This window comes from Medicago sativa, chromosome 5 (genome assembly GCF_051527215.1).
Source record: "Medicago sativa cultivar Bolivia chromosome 5, Bolivia_mono, whole genome shotgun sequence".
In the NCBI taxonomy this organism is placed as follows: domain Eukaryota; kingdom Viridiplantae; phylum Streptophyta; class Magnoliopsida; order Fabales; family Fabaceae; genus Medicago; species Medicago sativa.
This window is the reverse complement of record NC_140753.1, coordinates 47787-69289: the sequence shown is the minus strand read 5'-3', so window position 1 is coordinate 69289 and position 21503 is coordinate 47787. Positions and strand designations below refer to the sequence as shown.

At 33.4% G+C, this 21503-nt stretch overlaps 3 protein-coding genes and 1 non-coding gene across 6 annotated transcripts; 1 reads left to right on the top strand and 3 right to left on the bottom strand.

The window, feature by feature from the left end:
• Nucleotides 1-1297: 1297 nt before the first annotated feature.
• Nucleotides 1298-4796, bottom strand: LOC146918795 (neurofilament light protein). The gene is made up of 3 exons (XM_085712015.1): nucleotides 3808-4796; nucleotides 2653-3339; nucleotides 1298-1999 (listed from the first exon to the last, which is right to left on the bottom strand). Exons 1-3 carry the CDS (start codon nucleotides 4723-4725, stop codon nucleotides 1424-1426), a joined length of 2181 nt encoding a protein of 726 aa, XP_085568141.1. The 5' UTR covers nucleotides 4726-4796; the 3' UTR covers nucleotides 1298-1423.
• A 7878-nt stretch (nucleotides 4797-12674) lies between these two features.
• On the bottom strand, nucleotides 12675-15370 carry LOC146918794 (UDP-rhamnose/UDP-galactose transporter 2-like). Of its 3 annotated transcripts, none has more exons than XM_085712013.1 (6): nucleotides 15169-15370; nucleotides 14693-15071; nucleotides 14371-14558; nucleotides 13894-14094; nucleotides 13386-13547; nucleotides 12675-13307 (listed from the first exon to the last, which is right to left on the bottom strand). In XM_085712013.1, the coding sequence occupies exons 2-6, from the start codon at nucleotides 14826-14828 to the stop codon at nucleotides 12927-12929; spliced, it is 1068 nt and encodes a 355-aa protein (XP_085568139.1). In that variant the 5' UTR covers nucleotides 14829-15071; nucleotides 15169-15370; the 3' UTR covers nucleotides 12675-12926. The 3 variants fall into 3 exon arrangements, with proteins under 3 accessions (XP_085568139.1, XP_085568140.1, XP_085568138.1); XM_085712014.1 differs by having other exon boundaries at nucleotides 14693-15018; XM_085712012.1 differs by having other exon boundaries at nucleotides 14693-15370.
• A 4622-nt stretch (nucleotides 15371-19992) lies between these two features.
• On the top strand, nucleotides 19993-21117 carry LOC146918792 (uncharacterized). The gene is made up of 2 exons (XM_085710530.1): nucleotides 19993-20642; nucleotides 20787-21117. The coding sequence occupies exons 1-2, from the start codon at nucleotides 19993-19995 to the stop codon at nucleotides 21115-21117; spliced, it is 981 nt and encodes a 326-aa protein (XP_085566656.1).
• Nucleotides 20359-20465, bottom strand: LOC146918793 (small nucleolar RNA R71). The gene has a single exon (XR_015013014.1). It is a non-coding gene; the product is annotated as a small nucleolar RNA R71 (small nucleolar RNA).
• Nucleotides 21118-21503: the final 386 nt, after the last annotated feature.

Here is a 21503-nt window from a genome sequence, read left to right as displayed (position 1 = left end):
AATTTTTCATTTTTCCAGAATTTTTTAATTTTTTTATCAATTTTTCATTTTTCCAGAATTTTTTAATTTTTTTATTAATTTTTCAATTTTCCAGAATTTTTAAATTTTTTTTTCAATTTTTTTATTAATTTTTCATTTTTCCCGAATTTTTTAATAGTTTTTATCAATTTTTATTTTTCCAAATTTTTTTAATATTTTTGTATTAATTTTTTTATTTTTCCAGAATTTTTGCAGGGACCAAAACTATAAAAAAAAATTTTGCAGGGACTAAAACCAAAATTGACCTGTTTTGCAGGGACCAAAAACTATAAAAATATTTTGCAGGGACTAAAACCAAAACTGACCTATTTTTGCAGGGATCAAAACCTATAAAATTTTTTTGCAGGGACTAAAACCAAAACTGGCCTATTTTGCAGGGACCAATATCATATTTAAGCCTAAAAATAATTACGTGGAAAACAAACAAACGAGAAAATTGTGAAAAACATAATAGACAAAGTGTCGCAACATATTGATGAAGGAAATAATGATTTGTCAACCTTAGTATCGATAGATAGTGATGATGGAATTTAACATATTTTGTTTCTTTTGCAAGTAGAAACAAATTTTCTAATTTGTGTTTGTATCACAAAACATCTTTTACGTATGAATGCTGCTTTGTGTAGTTTGAATTTCTTTTATCAACCTACGCCTATCAACATAATTTTTCTAATAAAAACCTTGAATTTCATAGTTAAAATAATAGACAGCACAACTCGGTCATCCTTTTTGAAAGGATGAAAAACTCTTTAAATTTTTCCCATCATTAAAAAGTAGATATGACATCATTTCCGCATAGAGGAAAAACTTTAAAATTTTCCGACTGTCAAATAGTAGGTATGTCGTTTCACGCATCCTTTTCAAGTGTAGGAAAAACTTTTTGGATATGTCTCATCGTTAAAAATCTCTACCGAATTGCATAAGCGAACCTCTTTCTCTTAAATTTCATTCATTTAAGTCATGATATTTTTAGCTTTTTTTTTTTGGTGGTGGTCGAAGTTTGAACCCTGGACCTTGCATATATTATGCATTGTCCCTACCAACTGAGCTAAGCTCACGAGGACGATATTTTTAGCATATGACTGCATGGAAACTTCTAGAGAATTCAATCTACCACTGAAAATAATCAAAAGCTTCATACCAAAATGATACCTCCATGGTTAAACAAAGTTACTAATATCATTTTTAAGTTGGGGGTTTACGCAGAGCACCTCAAATATTAAAAGTGGTAAATTGCACCAATATCGTACACAATATATATCAAAATGTAGAGATGCATAACACGTATCACAAAATTGGACATTCATGCTGCATTCAGTAATTTTTAGGAGCACACGCATCTGGATTATCAATAAATCCACTAAAATTTTGTTTGGATAATCAGCTAAATAGATGAAGTGACAACTAATTTTTCCAATTGCTTTTTATCAAGAATTGATACAAGGTCCATTGAAATCAAATCTTTCCGTAAATTTGAAATGTCTTCCGCCTTGAAATTGTATGTTGATCGAATTCTCTCAGCTTCACAGTCTGCAGCCTCAGCTTCTGCAAGCAGGAGATTAGCTTCTTCGACATCACCCATTTCTTGGGCAGCTGCTTTTTCAGCTCTAGCAGTAGCAGCTGTCAAAAGTAGCTTTTGATATCTAGCCATTGCTAACTCTTTCTCCTTCAATAAGATCATTCCCTCAGTCTCCTGCAATTTATCAAGGGTGCCTTTAATTTCTTCCTCAAGCTTTTCAAGATTCGAAGCGGCTGTATCCATTCCCATCTGGATATTCTCTTTCTCAACACACAGTGATTTAGCCTCACTAGCTATTCGGGCAGCCTCCTTGAAATTCCTTGCAGCAGTAGCAACTTTTTTTTCCGCTTCAAGTTCTGGAACTCTCTTATCTATGAAAATAATCCTCTGCTTGAAGGATGCTATGTCTTGCTGGATGCTCGACTTTCTTGAAGATAGTTCCTAAAAACAATGTGATGACATTTGTGAAAAAACTAGAGTCTGTGTTTTTGCATGGAAAAAAACAAACAGGAACAATTCAATTTAATTGTCTAAATGTTTGATGAAAACTACAAAGCTGCCATTAAGACGTTTTTAACAATAGAACTAACTGTGTTTACCCGTGCTTAAGCACAGGTCTGGAAAAAATCACAAACCTATGTAAAAACCCATTGAGGAAATGAACAAGTGTTTGACATGTGTCCACTTTTTGGTCATTGTTTTATATATAATAAACTACAATGCTTTATCTATAGTAATAAATAAAAATAGGAATAGAAGAAATGCAACCATGGGTGGTAAAAAATTGTCTCATTCCTTGACTTGTGTTGGGAGTTTTGACAATTCCATTATATCTAGAGATATTGACCAAACTATTACTTTCAGAGGAAAAAGACATCAATAGACATTGCTTGTTTAAGATAAAAACACAAAAATAAGCTACTTGCATTTGAACATATGTTATAGCATTCTCTCAACCTATATTCACCTAACATAGCTTGAGCTTGGATGTCACGTCAAATTAAAGGTAGGAACTAGGGAGTCTTTGTTTCATCACATTTCAGCTAATTGCACAATTCAAAACCAAGCACATAAAAATAAGTACAAGAATTAACCTGCAAGGAAGCTCTGGCAGCAGAAACTTCCTGCTGAAACAATTTCACTTCTCCAGAGAGCTTTTCCTCATTGTTTGTAAGTCTCAGTTTATCCTCCCCGGACTTCAGTATAGATGACATCAAACTTCTTCTTAATTTGATTATATCCCTGTATCCTTTAGCTTCCTCCTCAGAAACCCTAGCAAATTCCCTAAGTTTTGCTCCCATTCTTTCTTCCTGAACGAGAAGGTTATCAATTTTGTCCTTCTTCAGTGACAGAGTTTCGGTCTCTAATTTCACTTGAGCAAGAACAGATTGCAATTTGCCATACTTCACCTCATAGGTTGACTGAATCTCTTTAAATCCAGAGACGACATTATTTATCTTATGCTCTACAGCTTTTAAATCAGAATCATTGTCAGCTATCTCTTTTTCTTTCTGTTTGACTAAAGCAAGAAGTTTTTCCAATTCATCCATTAGCACACTCTTTCTTTTACAAAGGATCTCTTTTTCTTTTTTGTCATCCTCTATTGAAAGCTCAATGTTATTATTAAGTTCTGTATGAGCTTCACTTATAAAATGTGATTCAATCTCCAACTCCATCTTTTTAACCTCCAAGGCTTCTGATGATGAAAACCATTGTTCCATTTCTTTTGAATGCAATGATGTTGCTTTCTTCATGGCAGAGTCTGCATTATTTACAGCATTCTAGAGAAGGGAATATAAACATGTTACAAATTCTAACCATGACTTAAATAAAGAGCCTAGAGAAATAAGCCAGCAAACAGATACAAAATTATACAAAAGGATGGATGAGACTTAATAGCATTTGAGCAAAACCCCATAGAGCAATTAAATAAGATTATCTATTACGCACACACTTGTATCAACAAGTCTTCCAGTAATGGCATTATGAGAAGCAAAGCTAAAATGCATAAGGAATTTATTTATATCATTGGGTAAAATGCACTCCATTCTTTTAGAGGAACTAAAATTACACTTGGTCATCTTTAATTTTGCAACATACACCAATTTTTCCTACCGTGTTGCACTGTGACACTCGGGGATGACAAAGGCATATACTAATTGGAATGAGATGAACCTAGAGTAGACACCCTCACACCCAAGGCTAGAGTAGACATACATAGATGTCTCAAAAGAATAGAATATACTGACCGTTGCATAATGGTGGAGTAATGTTGCAGATTCTTCCTCAGCAGCTATGTGAGAGTCGAGGGCATGCTGCAATTTCAAATCTAAAGCATCGATAAAGGCATCAGCTTGTCTCAATGATTCGGCGCAGATTTGTTTGTCCTTCTCAGCGGCAGAAAGGTGTTGGCTAACCATTTCAGCGGTTTCAAAATCTTCAGCTTCACAAGCTTGTTCTAATTGGTTCTCAAGTTCCATGTATTTAAGAGAAGCAAGATTAGAATTCTGAAAGGCCTTTCTTCTACTCCTGATGGCATCCTTTCGAGCAGAAGATGCAGAGTTGAGCAGTTGACGAGCATGGCTAAGCTTCTCATGTATCGTCTCCCTTATTTTCTGGAACGTTTCTTCTTCATCGTTTGCTGCGTCTCTGCTTTCATTTTTCAATTCAGTAGCGCTAACACTAACAGCAGGAGCAACATCAATGGAGGTGGTGGTGGTGGTGGTGGTGATTGACTCACTAGTACTATCACTAGATGGTTGTTGGGTAACAGTACTAACGACGAGGGAATCGGGAATATGAGGAGGAGCCGGCGAAGGAGAAGGAGAAGGATCCACATCCAGATCAACATCAACGGTGGTGTCTCTATCTCTTCCATAACCTATCCTCAAGCCAGATCGTTTTCTCCTTCTCTGATGTTGGTGCGAAGAAGAAGATTGCGATTGAGATTGAGATTGAAGAAGATCATGGTAGTTTTGAAGCGGATCGACGACGAGGGTGAGGTCAGAGAAGATATTCTCGTCAAGGGGCTGAGTACACGAAGCTGATGCAGCTGCTGCAGGAGGAGCATCACTTTGATTGAGTTGTTGATTCTTCTCCTCCTCCGCTGGTTGTTCAATTTGGGCAGCAGGGTTGAACAAAACCATCCCTTCAAACAGTGAATCCATATCTGATATCTCCGCCACCTTCCATGTTCATTCAGATTCGATCCCCCAATTCCAATTCCAACTCAATCAATACAGTGTTTTTAGCTCTCTCTCTCACTAATTAATTATTTGTTTTATTATAGGAAGAGAAAAAAAAAAAAAAAAAAAAACTCTTTTTTAAGATTCAGGTGGAAATAAGTCATGCGGCAAAGCTTTATAAGGCCTGAGCACTTATTAAAAAAGCGGAATTCTGCCGGTGAATTTCGCTTGCTGAAATACCTAAACTACCCTTACGTTAGTTAACTAACGCAAGTGTAAAAATTTACGCAAGTTAAGTCATGTGGCATGAGTTAAGTCACGCAGATTGACTTAACTCACTTTTTTAAATTTATTTACTATATTCAAATTATTTTATTTACTTTATTCTAATTTATTTTTTGGCAAAAGTTATATGCACCGTGCATAAATCATTCACAACCATTAGATCTAGTGTATATGTGTAATAATCCTAAGCTTCTCCTCTCAAACTACACCAAATCAAGGAAAAGTGAAACATAAGTTAAAATGCTTCTCTCTCTAAATTATTTTAGAGAGAGAAGCTCTGCAACAAAGGTTATCTTCTTCGATCAACATTAAAACGCCGGCGCGGTGGTGGCCGGCCCAACAGGGCGGCGCCACCGCGCCGGAAAATTCTACTTCCTTTTTTTTTTAAAAATTGAAGACACTTTCCGACATCCTTTTTCGCGCTGGTTATGAATATGACCTTAGATTTTTCGAAAACTCAACGGTTTGTTCTAGATCTAGAAAAATAGATCACGGTTTTACCTTTCCTTTCTTCTTCTTCTTCTTCTTCTTCTAGATCTAGAACCGACTTTGTTTTGTACAGATCCGGTTCGGATTGTGTTGTGATTGCTTGAGTTCGGATTTGTTGTGTTATTCTAGATGATGACGATTTGAAAAGGTTGTTGTTATTTGTGAGATAAGAAAAAAATATTGATGGAGATAAGTGTTGTTCTTGAAATCAAAAGAAAAAGATTGTTGCTGGAAATTTTTATCTGATGATTGTTTGCTGGAAAAGTGTTTGATGGATTTGTAGTGAAAGCTCAAAAAATGAATTGCTGGAAAATATTGTTCATATTGTTCTTGCTGGAAACCATTCCCACAACAAAATGGTTTTGGAGTACAACTCACAGAAACCATTTCCACAGCAAAATGGTTTTGACGTACAACTCACAAAAACATCAAAATGGTTTTGAAGTACAACTCACAGAAACAATTTCTTTCCCCCTCCTCCAATTGTGTCAGTCCAAAACTGAATGATGGCAATGACTCTAGGTCCTTAGTTTTTTTCACCTGCTGGAAACCATTAATTACATCCAATGATTTTGGAGTACAATTGTAACGCCCTCCTTTTTATTTAATTATTTTAATTAGTTTTAGAATATATTTATATATTTATATGATTAGTGTGATTTATAAGATTTATGTGATTTATATGATTTTAGAGAAATTTATGAGACGTTGTGACTTATTTTATTGTTTAATAAAATAAGATTCGAAAATAAAATAAAAATTAAGTTGTGGGGTTATTTTGTGTAGAAATATATTTGTTAATTGATGAAGAGATATATATGTTATTTAGTGTAGAAATATATTTGTTATTTTGTGTGGAAATATATATGTTATTTGGTGCAGAAATATATTTGTTAATTTGTTATAAATATATATTTGTTATTTGGTGTATTATTATATATTTAGTAGAGAAATATTATTTATTAGAATATGAGGATTATTAGTGTGAGTGGATTTGGGGGTTAGAATAGAAAGAAGAATAAGTTGTTGGGCCTAAATAGATTTGGGAAGAATATTTTAGTATTATAAATAGAGAAGCTTAGGTTAGAAAGAGTTTACCTGAAACCGCTTTTTGGAAAAGAGGAGAACAAGAAGAGAAGAGAAGAGAAAAGTCAAGAGAAGAGGAGAATACCTTAGGAAAGAAGAACGCTGTTGCTGATTCAGGAATTAATCTAAGGTGAGGGTGAGACTATCTTGCATTAATATTAAGTTGTTAAATCATTAGATTGCATCTAACAAGTTGGGGAAAGTTTGAAAGAATTTGAGAATTAGGGTTTTGAGAGAGATTTGATGATTAGATGATGAAAACTTGTTGAATTGATGTAGAAATTGTATACAGTCCTTAGATAACCCATATGATGATCGTTGGATGTAGTTTTGAGGTTAGAACCATGGAATTGGATGAGATGTTGGTGAGTTTAAGAATTAGGGTTTAATAATTGTAATAGGTTGTTAATAGATTTGAGAACCCTTTGAATTTGCATACAGTAAGTTGATGAATAATTAGTGTTCTAATGATAGGGTAATCATAGGGTAATGATTAGGGTCAAGTTTGGAGAGTATTGGATCGAATACGAAGTGGAAAAGATTTCCCCAAAGCGAAATCGCAGCTGAACTGCGATTTTGCTGTCAATGTGCAAAACGTGTTTTTATTGTCTCAGTTTGACAAGTTTAAGTTCCGAACTGAGTTTAGGTGTAAACACGAAAGTTGTAGGTATGGATGTTAGCTTTCTAATGCCGTTGGTCTCACGTCAATAGGATTTATAGAACTTGAGTTATGGTCAAATTACTGCACGTAGGTCATAGTGAATTTTTATGGACTTTCAGCACAACTTTTCCGAATTTAAAATAAAAAGTGGTACTGATCGGTACAGAATTGGTCTTAGGCGTAAACATGAAAGTTTTAGATAATTTTGTTAGCTTTCTAGTGGCTTTGGTTTGACGTGAAAATGATGTTTGGTCTTTGTGTTATGATGAAAATACTACAGGGAGGTCTTAGCAAAATTGTACGGTGACAGCATTCTCTGTTTCATGTTTTTGCGTTTTGTTCATATGTTTCTGTTTTGAATTGATCTTTGTTGTAAACATGAAAGCTGTTGATATTTGTGATACCTTTCCAGTAGCTTTGGTTTGACATGAAAATATGTTGTGGATAATTTATTATGTTTTTACAAAGATACATAGTGAATTATTGATGATGTTTAAATATGATGTTATATGATGTTGTTTATGATTGATGAATATGATGTTTTAAGATGTTGTTTATAATTATTTGATATTATTATATTATGATATGACATGAATTATTTATGTGATCCATATGTTGTCATGATGCTGAGATGTTAAGATGTTAAGACGTTAAGATGATATGAAGTTGTTAAGTCGTCAAGTCGTTATGAAGTCGTCAAGTTGTTAAGATGTCATAGATGTTCATGAAGTTTCTAAGACGTAAGATGTTGAGTCCATGCATACTCATTTAAATATGAGGGCTCATGCCCTGGAGCTTTTGCTCAACCACGACGATGGAGCTTTTGCTCAACCAGAGACGAGGGCTCATGCCCTAGGAGCTTTTGCTCAATAGCGACGAGGGCTTATGCCCTAGATTGGTACCACATGCATTTGCATTTTCATGATGATTCAAGATGATTTAAGTTGATAAGAGTTGCATGGTCGAGTTGAGTCGCATTGTCAAGTCAAGAGTCGAGTCGATCATGAAGTTGTTTATGACTATGATTATGAAGTCGATTATGAGTTTGATTAAGAAGCTGTTATGACGATTATAAGATGCTACATGATTATTGTTGTTGATGTTCATGATTGTTTTGATGATGATGTTTGTTTATGAGTTGATGATTATGATTTGATGATTATGGTTATGATTAGTACTTGATGTTATATGATGATGTTTATGTCTATGATTAAGATGATGTATGACAGTATAATTAAAAGATTATATGATAATGCTTATGACCAATATTTGTAGATATGTGATGATATTTATATGATGATATGATAGGAAGTATATGACTAATATAGGAAGATTAATGATACTAGTTAAGGAAGTTTAAGTTGCTAGATATGATTAATGAATTATAGGATGTTTAAGTTGTTGAATGTACTTTATATGATTTATATGCTTAATATTATTGTTTGAGAAATCTCACCCCTCTGCTTGGAAATGTTGCTCTTCGTATGTGTAACTTGCAGGTAATCAGGATTAGTTGCGGTCGTGAGTGGACTCCTCACAAGTGTGTCTTAGGTGCTCTGATACGTAACGGGATGTGATTATGTCTTCTATTTCTATTCCTTACGTATTACTTATGGATTTTTATGAATAAATGTTGAACAAGACTTATGAGATTTTTATGTTGAGGCCTGCGTGCCAAAGACTATTTTTATGATGTTGAACTAATTCCGCTGCAAAGTTTAGAAATACTTATGTTGAATGACTTTGAAGAATAAATTGTTATTTATTCAGTTTATGAATTTTTAAGAAGTGTAGCATTCCGTTTAAGTTGTTGAACTCTGATTTTTATTTAAGAAATTTATACGTTGGGACAACGGGGTGTTACAACAATTCACAGAAACCATTTCCACAACAAAATGGTTTTGTCATAATTTCAGGTTTTCATTTTTTATTACATGTTTTCATTTTATCTAAGACATGTTGAGGTTTTTACATGTTAGTGTAAAAAATTTCTGAACTCTTTTAAACTCTTCTGTGTCATGTAAAATAACCATACTCATAATTATGTGCCTGGAGTTGTGAAAAGATGATTATACAAAGATTTCATTGGCCAGAATTATGTAACAGATAGTGTGCAGAAAGTTCTTTTGCTAAAACATTTATTAGTGATTGAATTTGGATGCAAAATATTGATGCTAAATAGCTGAAATAAATTTACCAATGTGCTTCTTGTTGTTCTTGGTCAATCATTTGTGTAATCCAAGAATAAATTGAAAAGAAGCAAAACATAATAAGCTTAAGGAGTACATATGCAGTATATTTGTTTGTTTTCTTAATAGTTATCAGCGAACGAGAAACACAAATAAAAAAATGATATCTACAACTTTGGGATAATTCTATTTGTGTTGATACAGAAAGTTGTTGATCCAAAGTTGGAGGGTGAATTTAGCATCAATTCAGCAAGAAAAATTGTAGAGATAAGGAGATATTAATTGTTATTAGAATTAAGCTTTCACTTGGGGTGTAGAAAGCAATTATGTTGGGCTACCAGTTAATGGGCTGGGATTTATGCACGGTGTATAAGGATTTCCTTATGCACCATAACCACACCCTTATTTTTTGTACTTTATTCTAATTCATTTATTTTCTGAATTATTTGTTCACTTTATTCTAATTTATTTATTTACTTTATTCAAATTAAGTTATTTACGTTATTCTAAATTATTTATTTGCTTTATTCGAAATTATTTATTTCCTTTATTCTAATTTATTTATGCACTCAAAATAAATATTTATTCGAATTTATTCATTAAATAAATACAAATATAAATAAAAAGAAATGAACTAAATTAATATTTATTCGAATTTATTCATTAAATACAAAATCAGAAAATAAAAGCAAATATAAATATAAAAAAATGAACAAAATTAATACATATAACAACATCTCATTTTATTAATAGAATTCATACAATAATTGATACATTTATTCGAATTCACTAAATCTATTTATTTTTACCCTCTGGGGTAAATAGTGATCAGCCATGGCGTAAATAGTGAGCAGCCTTCTTAGGGGAAATACATCATCAACCTTTGGGCTAAATCTAAATCTGGTTCTTTTTATACCCTAAGAAGATTCTTTTTACCCACGGTAAAAAGTTTTTGGGGGTAAAAAGAAGCAAATTTAATTTTATTCCAAGGGTTGATCACTTCCTCCAAGTTGGCTACTCACCATTTACCTCAAAACTGACCACCATTTACCGCAAGTGACTAGAGACTATTGAACAAGAAAAAAGAAGAGAAATAGGGAGAGAGTGAGGAGGGAGAGAAAGTGATATGATGTGAGGAAATAGGGAAGTATGGAGGGGTATTTATAGGTGGGAATGGTAGTATAGGTTATAACAACCATAATTGTGGTCAAAAAAACATGTAAATCTAGTAAAAAAAAACGTGTAGATTGAATGTTGAAAAACTGACCACGGTCCAAAAAACGTTTGTTCATGAGCTCAGACCACCGGCCAACGTGCGTGAGTTAACTCGCGCCCAGGCCAGTGGTGCGTGACGTAAGTCACACAGAACTTATAAAGTGCGTGAGTTAAGTAGATCTACCCGACCTTTCTAAGGCCTATCAAACCCAAAAACCTATATAAAAGCCTACTTTCTATTAAGGTTTAAACTCAAATATTTTAAGTAGATCATTTTTATTAACTTCTATAGATGATCTTCATCAAATAAACGACAAGAATGTTGTATACATGAAATTGTTGCAAAAAATAGTAGTTCAAATGATTGTGGCCATAGTTAAAGGAGTTTATATTTGATAAAAGCAATCGAGGGGAAAAAAAAAAATTAAATTATAGGATTTCTATGCAATACAACTCTCTTCTAAAATTTACTAATATTAAAAAAATGCTAATATAAAGTATTTTATTAATGTATTATTATGGCATAAAATTTCATCTTTATTGAAAATATTCATAGCATAGAAGTATTGAACATTTTTTTTTGAGGGATAGAAGTATTGAACATATTAATATTGATTTTTAATTATATACACACACGTAGGCCGGCCTATTAGACTTGATAGACTTATTTTTATACCCAAGTCTGACCTATTTAAGTAAGACTATTATTTTTTCCACCCTATGTCATTCTCGCGTGCCCTTTTAATTTTCCAAAAATGCCCCTGTGATTTTCGGATTTTAAAATCCGAACTGAGTTTTTCCTTTGTTACAAGGTAAAAAAAGAGTTTTTCACCAATTCATATTTTATAATCCGAAAACCTCAATAAATAGCACGTTCCTTGATTTTTTTTCTTCGGATTATAGAATCCGAACACCCCCTAAACACCCATTTCAAGGGAAAAACAGTTCGGATTATATATTCCAAACTGTATCGGCACCAATTATGAACATGCTTATAACACGGATAGTCATTTCAAGGACCATATTAATTTTCCTAACTATCATCCTCATGTTTTAGGTCATTGTTAGCTATTCGTATTCAAAAATACGATATTCGGGATACTTGATCCGATTGCTCTGAAACTTTCACATAAAATCAGAAGAAAAAAAAATAAGGATCAAGACTCCCCTATAAGGGACTTCTTATGGGATTCCTCCCCTCAAAATCCAAAGTTCCATCGTTTACACATATTGCTGATCATATACTTAGGCATATAATTAGTTCACCACGATACTTGAAGACAAAACTCTCTCACACAATGACACTCGTGTTCTCTCTTGATATTTCTCAGACATTTAGACTCTTAACAAGACTCAACAGTCAACTCAATGAAATTTGTAAGGTTAAAGATAATATGATCAATAACCTTTCCCCTCCTCTTCGTGATTTAGAGTTAAGAACGCCAACATCCATTCACGAAGATCACATGAGCAAGTATTTCTAAAATGAGCAGGGAAAAAGACTAGTTACTACCCTTACTTGTTGTGGAAGCAGTCTTTATGGACATGAGGTGTATCATCTTGACATTTTACACATACCAAAAAGAGGGTATGATAAGTCCTCTAATGAAAAATAGGTACATTTACTTTTGGCTTTGAGGCCACTATTAAGAATCATTTATAGCCTTGTTCAAAAAAAGAACCATCTATAATAGTATGCTTATTTCTTTTAGGACACTCCAGAGGACTAACTCTGGCCATATGGTATGCAAAAGACACAAACCACAAATCTCATATAATATCACTGAAAGCAATTGTTTAAGACAACTCTATTACCAAATCTCACTAGAAAAACAATTCCCTGACTGAAATATGCACCAAATCTATTAGTATGTGTTTCAAATGTGTCTGTTTTATTATCTTTTCACGAAGGGCGCCAAAGACCCACCACTACTCCATTGCCAATACAATTGTTTGTTCGTTCATATTTTCATATGAATAGTGTTAAGTGGACAACATGAAAAGACTTTAATTACAAAAAATTGTATCTGCTGATATATTGTATTATTGAACTATTTACATCCTAATGGTATTATCATCGTAGTTGTAAATCTCTCGGCAAGCCAAATAAATAAGCTCAACATAAAAGAAATGTTATAAATCAACCATTTATATTAACATGAGCACAGCATAAATGGATATGTGCAAGTGCAAGCAGATGCGGATACTTGACTAGACAAGCAATGTGTGTCATAACATAACTGTATGCACTCATTTCATCAAATTTTATCATCATAGTTTAATTCTTGATCTTCACCAAATTCAACATCTTTCAAAGGAATCTTGTCTACTCCACTTGTCAATAATCTCATTTCTTCTTCAGTTAGGCTATTTTTTGCATGATGAAAGGTCTTTTCATTTGACTTTTTCTCAACTTCCGCCGCCCAACTGTAAATCATCATGCCAATAACTGCGACGCCCATTCCCATGATATTCTTAAAAGTTAGCTCTGAATCAAATAGCAGCCATCCCAACGTTAGAACACATACTGTTTTCATGTGGCCTAAAACTTGGAAGGAAACAGCAGAAAAGCGCCCGATGCAAAGGTACTGGCTCACATTGCAGAATACAGCTAGCGAGCATGAAAGAAGAATGCATAACTGCAGAGGTTAAAGAAAAAAGATTAATTGAGTAATCTAACACATATATAGCCAACTAGAGTTAATATGGGAACTTACAAAGGCACCGAAAGACATCTTATAGTTGGTTATCAATTTGCCACTCAGGTAGTAATCAACAAATGGACCAAGAGTAAGAAGAAAAAGAGCTTGAATGGGGGCAGTCTTACTTAGCAATTCAAAAGATCCAATCGAATATTTCTTTTGAAGAGAACCTATCGACTGCAACACAAAGGTGAAGAAAGAGTCGATGATAAAAAAAAAAGTAAATACCAAAAGCATCGTATAAATAAATACAACCACAGAACATATATAAATGTAATAGTAGAACGTGAGTTCTCATATTCTCTCATACTCATTATTTAATAATGACGATTAAAAGGTAAAAAACAATGCTTTCGGTACTAATGATTCTAAATCTAGCTAGTGAAGTCCTTTTCAGCCATTATCTAAACTTATCACCAATTCATGATATATTAAATGGTGTATATATGGTAAAAACTTAAAAATGTGGCAACAGAAATAGCAGAAATTTTAATATAAAACACAAATAGTACATAATACTTACAATTTGTTGCAAAGATGTAGAGAAAACTGCTAAGCATGCACATGTGAAACCTTTGAGGTTAACTTTTACATCAGTTACAGTACAAACACCAACACCAATAACCACAACCACCACTGAAATTTTCACTTTCCTTGAAAAGTGCTTGTTGTGAAGAATCCTTTCCATGACACAAACCACGGGAATCATACTCAATTTTGATATCTGTGAACATGCATAATGTGAAATCGGTAGAAGCGGTAAGAAGTGAAGACATGAATATATGACTATCATCTATGTGTTGAAGACATATTATTAAAAGTGAGTGACAAAGAATGTGACAAATTGTCATTTTTCAATCAAGTGATCATAAAAGGTTATAATTAACAACTTTGTATCCTAGGTGTATAGCATATCGGTTGTTATCCAAGTATGACGGCTCTTACAAAATACATATAAAAAGTGAATGAAAGTAGTTGATGAAGAAAGAAAGAAAAATACTTGGTAGAATCCAACAGAGTTTAGCATTAGGCTAAAATTCATGGCAGTGATAGACAAATTGGCGACCATAGAGAACCAAAGAAGCTCCCACATAGGGACATGCTTTGATGAAGACGAGTAACCGGTAGCATTGGAGAGTATACCAACGAGAGCGGTAACAGCAAAATGGAAGCCAGTTAACATGCTAGCTGAAATTAGAAAAAAGAAAATATTGTTGAGATGGATGGCTATATATATATATATATATATATATATATATATATATATATATATCAGCAATGAATGGTTGTGTGAGATAAGGGAGGGAGAGAAGGTGGCTGACCAAAAGTGAAAACATAGCCATTGTTTGACATGAGTTGTTTGTTGGCGATGATAATTCCGACGGAGCTGACAATGTTCATCCCCCATGCTCCAACATTAGATAAAGATGCTTGTTTCTTTACTACTACGTTCTCCATTCTATCTCTCTCTCTCTCTCTCTCTCTCTCTCTCTCTCTCTCTCTCTCTCTCTCTCTCTCTCTCTCTCTCTCTCTCTCTCTCTCTCTCTCTCTCTCTCTCTCTCTCTCTCTCTCTCTCTCTAATGATAATAATCAATTTGAAGGATAACCGCTCCCTCCTCTTCATTCACAGCACGCGTGCATTGTCTCTCTGCAAATGCATCCAATCCAATCCAATCCAATCAAATCTACCTTTAATTGTGTCTGTGATTGGGATCAAAACAAAGATTTCTTTTCTTTTTAGACAGAATTATTAATTAGAAAAAAAAAAAAAGAAAACCCGAGGGAAGGAGATGAACACCATTTATTCCTCTTCATCTCACCACACTTCTTTTCTCTTCCCCCTGCATATTTGCCGTTCCTTCCTTCACCGCTTCACGCCACCATTCTCTCCGTATGCGTAAAGGGTAAATAAATTTTGCAAAATAAGCCCGTGTTTGCTCAATGGATGGATATTAAAGGATAAATTATTGCCTTTTTCACAAAAGTTATATTTTATATGATTGATGGTAAAAAAGATATAGGAAAGAAAAGACAGTGAAAAATAAAAGAAAATTACTTAAGAATAAAATATAATTTTGTTAATAAAAATAAAAACATAGAATATTATTAATTTTTTATACATTTATATACTATATAAGTAGCAAAATTATAAAAAGTCCCCATCAAAAAAATATCCAGAAATATTTCAAATTAAATTTTAGTCCCTTTAAATAATTTCAGCAAGTTTCAGCCCCAAACATTTTTCATCATTGTTTTGGTCCTTATTTTTATGTCCACTCATGTATACCTTTTCAAACAATTAATTTTTTTTTACAAAGATATTTATAATATTATAAAAATCTCTCCCACGAAAATTTAATTTTTGATTAATTGATTCATTGTTAAAAAAAAAAAAAATTGCAAGAGAGATTTATATAATTCAATAAACATATATGACTGTAAAAAGTACTAATTCATAACTTCTAAGAATACACATGAGTTCTTCAAAAAAGAATACACATGAGTTTATTTAATAAAATGGACCAAAAGTTAAGACTTAAAATGTTTGTAGGACCAAAACTTGATGAAAAATTAGACAAATTAAAAATTAAATTTAAAATATTTATAGGGATTAAAAACTTGTTTAAACCAAATAATTTTGGCAAATAATAAGGTTCCTTTAAAGTTCCAATTGTTCAATTTTTTTAATAAATTGTTATTGTTCCAATACCTTTTAAAAAAATTGTTCCAATGCAGTAAGATTCTTCCTATTTTAATAAAATTTAACATATTTTTATAATTAAAATTTAAAATTATAAAGATAATAAAATGGCAAACACAATAGTTTAAGTGAAGGATATAATTGAAAGAAAAAAGTACTACACAAAAACTATGTATCCTATTTTTTGTATGTATGTATGTATGTATGTATGTATGTATGTATGTATGTATGTATGTATGTATGTATGTATGGATATAAATGTCGAATTTGTTTAAATTCCTCGTATTTATTTTTTTTACAATAATAAACGATATTCATTTTTTTAAATTGATAGAGTACATCGATAAAATACAAATTCAAAATCACTAAAAATAAAAAAGGACGAATTTGCGAACAAACTCATGACAACCATGTTAATAACATAAAACAATTGAGTACATATGCCTACCTATAAAGACTATATTCAACTCTACGAAATATTTATATCTACTGATCTGCAACGTTGACGACACCAAAATCATTGATTGAATCTACATTTGATTAAAAGTAATCTTTCAATTTGAATAAAAAAGGGCAGAGTTGTGCTAAGCTTGTTCAAAAATAAAAATAGAGTGACAAATTCAAAAAACAAATGAACGAAGACTGGAAAAATGTGGAAAATCACATATCTAACTAAAAGAGACAGAAAAATTAATTGGAATGGTGATTTTGGGTAAAACTTGACCATAAATCCTTCGTCTTCGGTAGATCAAGAAGAAAAAAAGTTGTGACGGCTAAGATTACGGGGGGGGGGGGGGGGGGGGGGGGGGGGGGAGAGAGAGATTCTTCATCGGTATCCTTACCTATAAACCGTATTTATGACGTGTCAAATAGTTTGACCTTGTAACGTCAAAAGACTCAACCTATCAAATAGTTTTCTATTTTTTTTAAAAGCATTTATCACAATTTGTAATTAAATATTATAATTTTGATTTTTTTTAAAGAATATAAATTTGAAAATAACATATTCACCGGTGCATGATACAAGTCCTTAGGCCATCTACAATGGTGGGTGCTTAACCTATTTAGCACCACATTAAATAGGCGTAAACTATATGGGTGCCTATGGAGAAAGGTGGCTATGGAAGCACCCTTTCTCTCTTCATTTTTTTGTTGGTCCTATTTAATAAATCTTAATAAATTAAATAAATTTTGTTGAAATGTGATGATATAGAATTATTTGTGAGACATATCTAATAATTTCTTTTGAGGTGCTGGGTTGGAGAAAATTAATGCTTATTAAGTACTCCCTCCGTCCCAAATTATAAGAAAAAAAAATCACACTTATTAAGAAAAGTAAAACATTAGAATTTGGAGTATAATTTTTTGTGTTTTCTTTGGAAAAAGTTTTATAGGAAAATGTAAAAACAATTTTAATTGGCTATTAGTTATGGAAGAAATGAAAGAGAAAGAAAATTGAATGCAACTTGCATTTAATTTTATGAGAATAAACAAAAGTTTTTCTTGGAAAAGAGATTTTTTAAAAAAACAAGATTAAATATGATAAAAGTTTGTCTTTTTTGCTTATATTTTGGGACAAAGAAAATGAGTTTTTTTTGCTTATATTATGGGACGGAGGGAGTAGTGATTAATGTCATTTTAATTGATAATAATTTTTCTATGTTTTAAAAGAAAAATTAATAATTCACATCGTATAAGACACATTATTTTTCTAATGGTGACTTCCTGAGTTCTAGACTTGGAGCTAATCCCAGTTATGCCTGGTGAAGTATTTTTAGTACTAAAATGTGGTGAAAACGGAGGGCACGAAGGAGGATTGGGTATGGCGCTAACATTCCTTTGCTAGGCCTTCCTTGGCTCAAAGATGGGCGCTCTCTTACAACTAATAGTCCCGTGTATGTGAGTCTATCTCATGTCAAAGTCAAGGATATCATTGAACCAACGGCAAAGGTGTGGAATATTTCTTTCATTTCTAATCTTTTTTTATCACCAGATTGTCCAAATTATTCTGAATACTCCTCTCCAACCTCTGGTGGGTGAAGATAAATTGATATGAAAGGATGAAAAGCATGGTAATTATTATGTACGCAGTGCATATCGAATTTGTGTGAATGAAATTATAGATAATTCTGATTTACATATTTCGGTTAGGTGGAACCTAATCTAGAAGTTGAAGGTTATGCCTAAGATAAAAAGAAATGTGTGGCGAGTGTATCGGGGTTGCTTTTGCACGTGTACACGTCTTAGTAGTCGACGAGTACATTGTCCGATTGATTGTGTTCTTTGAGGCAGTAATTATGAAGATAGCATTCATGTGTTGTTAGAATGTCCAGGGGTTGTTCAGGTTGGGCGTGATGCAAATTTATGGGACACGATTGACGAAACTCAAATTATAATATGGATGCCTTGATTTTTTACCTTCTCCAACAATTACCCTCAGCCCAAAGTGACTTGTTTGTTACAATTATGTGGAGAAGCGCATGAGTTTGAAAATGTGGCAACAACGAAATGAGACGAGCATGCAGGCTATGGAGCGTGCAACCTGATGAGTCATATATTAGTATATTTTAATGCTTTATTTAGTTTAGTTTTAAATAAGATTTGATTTGATTTTATTGCATTTTATTTCCTTTTAGGATATTTTACTTTAAATTGTCTTTTATTTTATTTTAGGAATGAATATATGGTGGAAGGTGCCTTGGAGCAAAAGAAAGAGGACTGGAGCAAATACAGCGCAAGAATATGAAGATATGGGACAAAAATATGTTCCCCCAAAGTCAGAAGCTTGGCACGGCCCGTGCCAACATGTGGCACGGCCGTACCCGTCCCCAGGATCCTGTTTTGCTGCTTTTCTTCGGGCCCAAGTTACCCTGTTGCAGCTTTACCGTTTTATCCCTTTAGTTGCTTAGTTTCTAAGTCAATTGTAAAGCTATAAATAGAGTAGCTCTCCACCATAAACATTCACCTTTTACTTTGTTTATTTCAAGCATTATTTCAATAAAAAGTCTTTATTTCCTTTTTACTTTCTTTGCAATTTATTTTACTGTTTTTCTCTCTTCTTCCCCCTTGTCTACGATGAACATGAGTGAGTAGACTTCTTCGTCTTGGGATTGTTGGGGAGTCTAATGACTCAATCCTAAACAAAACAAGCCTAAACCCTAAATTCTATGTAACCCTAATTTCTAATCTAGATTCACCGTCTTAACGTGGATTAACAATTATCAAACTGTGGAAGCGAAAGCGGAGGGTTTGATAATCGTTAATCCATCATCCCAAACATCAATTCATAAAGCGAGAGTGGAGTTTTGATGTTGGAACAAGTGAATCTAGACAATAATTGCAAAACAGTGAAATAGTCTTTGCAATTATTGAGACAAAGAGTAGTTTCAATCCTCTATGCATCTTCTAGTAATCATGTCAGCGAAATAGGCTTGGTTGCTAGAAGTAAACTCTCACCGGACTTTCATCGGAAAAGTGAGGGGCTAAGGGAAACCGGTCTTTAGAAATTAGTGTGTAAACCATGAAATTAGATGTTTAGGTCTTGTCTAGTGAAAGATTTGTCATTATGATGAACCAATGATCCCGAGGCTTTTTAATAATATTGTTTTTATCTTCAGCAATCAAAACCCCTTTTTACTAAACTTTCTCTCCCTCTAATCATTCACTAAAGGTTAATTGAATTGAACAACTCCCTAGCGGAACGATACTTTTACCTACTACTATTACTTCGATAGGCCGTGCACTTGCGGTTTGGCCCTATCAAGTTTTTGGCGCCGTTGCCGGGGAGTTAACTAATTTAATTAGCTTTTTCTTAGTGATTAGAATTCTCTCTTCTTCTTTCTCTTTTCTTTTTTTATTTTTAACTTTTTATTTTTTTCCTTCATCATTAACTTCTTGGAAAGCATAAAAATAATACCAAACATGGCTGAAATACGTGCTCTTAAAGAATACGTGACTCCTTCAACGGAAGAGCCATATGCTATTATTGTGTATCCAACGGTTGAAGATGAAGATTTTGAAATTAAGCCTGCCCAACTTAAGATGGTGCAGCAAAATTATTTTTCGGGATCCCCCGATGAGGATCCCAATCTCCATATCTCAACTTTTTGGAGGCTCACCGTAACATATAAGAAAAACCAAGAAACTTTGAGACTGCATCTCTTCCCTTTTTCTCTAAAAAACAAGGCCCTTAATTGGTTCCATTCCCTAAGAGTTGGTTCCATCACCTCATGGGACCAATTGAAGCGTGAATTTCTTATCCGTTTCCTTCCCCCTTTAAAAATCGGCCAACTAAGGGCCAAGCTTTTTCAATTCACTCAAAAAGAGGGGGAATCCCTTCATGATTCATGGGGACGTTTTAAGGATATGCTTAAACTTTGCCCCCTCCATGGACTAGAGGAATGGTTGATCATCCACACTTTCTACAATGGTTTATCTCAGGCCACTAAAATCTTTGTTGATACAGCTGCAGGTGGTGCTCTAATGAACAAGGACTTCGAAACAGCTTATGCCTTGATTGAAGACATGGCTCGAAATCTCTTTCTATGGACTGATGAAGAATTCTCTACAAAGTCTTCACCCTCCAAAAAGAGGGCAGGTATGTACGAAGTCTCTAACTATGACCACCTTGCTTCTAGGATTGATGCACTAACCCACAAATTTGAAAAACTTAATGTTAGTGATACTACTTCTACATCTCCTTGTAAAACATGTAGTGAATGCAAACTAGGTAGTGTTGAGCAAATAAACTTTATTCAAAACAACCAAGGGGTAAGTTTTGACCAAAGCCCTAATGAAAATCCCCTGGCTCACGGAACAACACCACCAAGTTATGCTAATGATCAAACGGTTATTCAAAAGTCTAATCTTGAACTTTTAATGGAAAACTATCTTCTTAACCAATCCGAGCAGCTCAAGGAGCTTGCAAATCAAACTAGACTTTTGAATGACTCTTTTGTTTCACTTACATCAAAAGTAGACTCTATTTCCTCTCACAACAAAGTCTTAGAGGCTCAGCTCTCTAGTTGTTCAATTTTGCCAACCTAGAATGAACGCTATTACACTTAGAAGTGGTAAGCAGTTAGAAGACCCCTTAAGAGTCAAGCCTAGTGAGGAAGAGACTAGTGAACCACAAGGTGAGATGACTAAGGAAGAGAGTGAGAAACCACAAAATGAGGAAGTTACACCACCCCTCTTCAAACCAAAAATTCCTTTCCCTCAAAGATTTGCCAAGTCTAAGCTTGATGAGCAATTTAAAAAGTTCATTGAAATGATGAATAAAATCTACATTGATGTTCCCTTCACCGATGTTCTAACTCAAATGCCTACCTATGCTAAATTTTTAAAAGAAATTCTTTCAAAAAAGAGGAAAATTGAGGAAAGTGAAACGGTGAACCTTACGGAAGAATGTAGTGCCATCATCCAAAATAAGT

Bases quoted from the DNA above. Each gene is read 5' to 3' on its own strand.
- LOC146918795 (XM_085712015.1), bottom strand. From the start codon at position 4,725: ATGGATTCACTGTTTGAAGGGATGGTTTTGTTCAACCCTGCTGCCCAA. The intron at 3,340-3,807 runs GTCAGTATATTC...TCCCTTCTCTAG, and splicing joins TACTCCACCATTATGCAACG to AATGCTGTAAATAATGCAGA. The intron at 2,000-2,652 runs GTTAATTCTTGT...CATTGTTTTTAG, and splicing joins CTGCCAGAGCTTCCTTGCAG to GAACTATCTTCAAGAAAGTC.
- LOC146918794 (XM_085712012.1), bottom strand. From the start codon at position 14,828: ATGGAGAACGTAGTAGTAAAGAAACAAGCATCTTTATCTAATGTTGGA. The intron at 14,095-14,370 runs GTATTTTTCTTT...GCATGTTCACAG, and splicing joins ACTCTGTTGGATTCTACCAA to ATATCAAAATTGAGTATGAT. The intron at 13,308-13,385 runs GTAAGTTCCCAT...TAACCTCTGCAG, and splicing joins AGATGTCTTTCGGTGCCTTT to TTATGCATTCTTCTTTCATG.
- LOC146918792 (XM_085710530.1), top strand. From the start codon at position 19,993: ATGGCTGAAATACGTGCTCTTAAAGAATACGTGACTCCTTCAACGGAA. The intron at 20,643-20,786 runs GTCTTCACCCTC...TAAAACATGTAG, and splicing joins GATGAAGAATTCTCTACAAA to TGAATGCAAACTAGGTAGTG.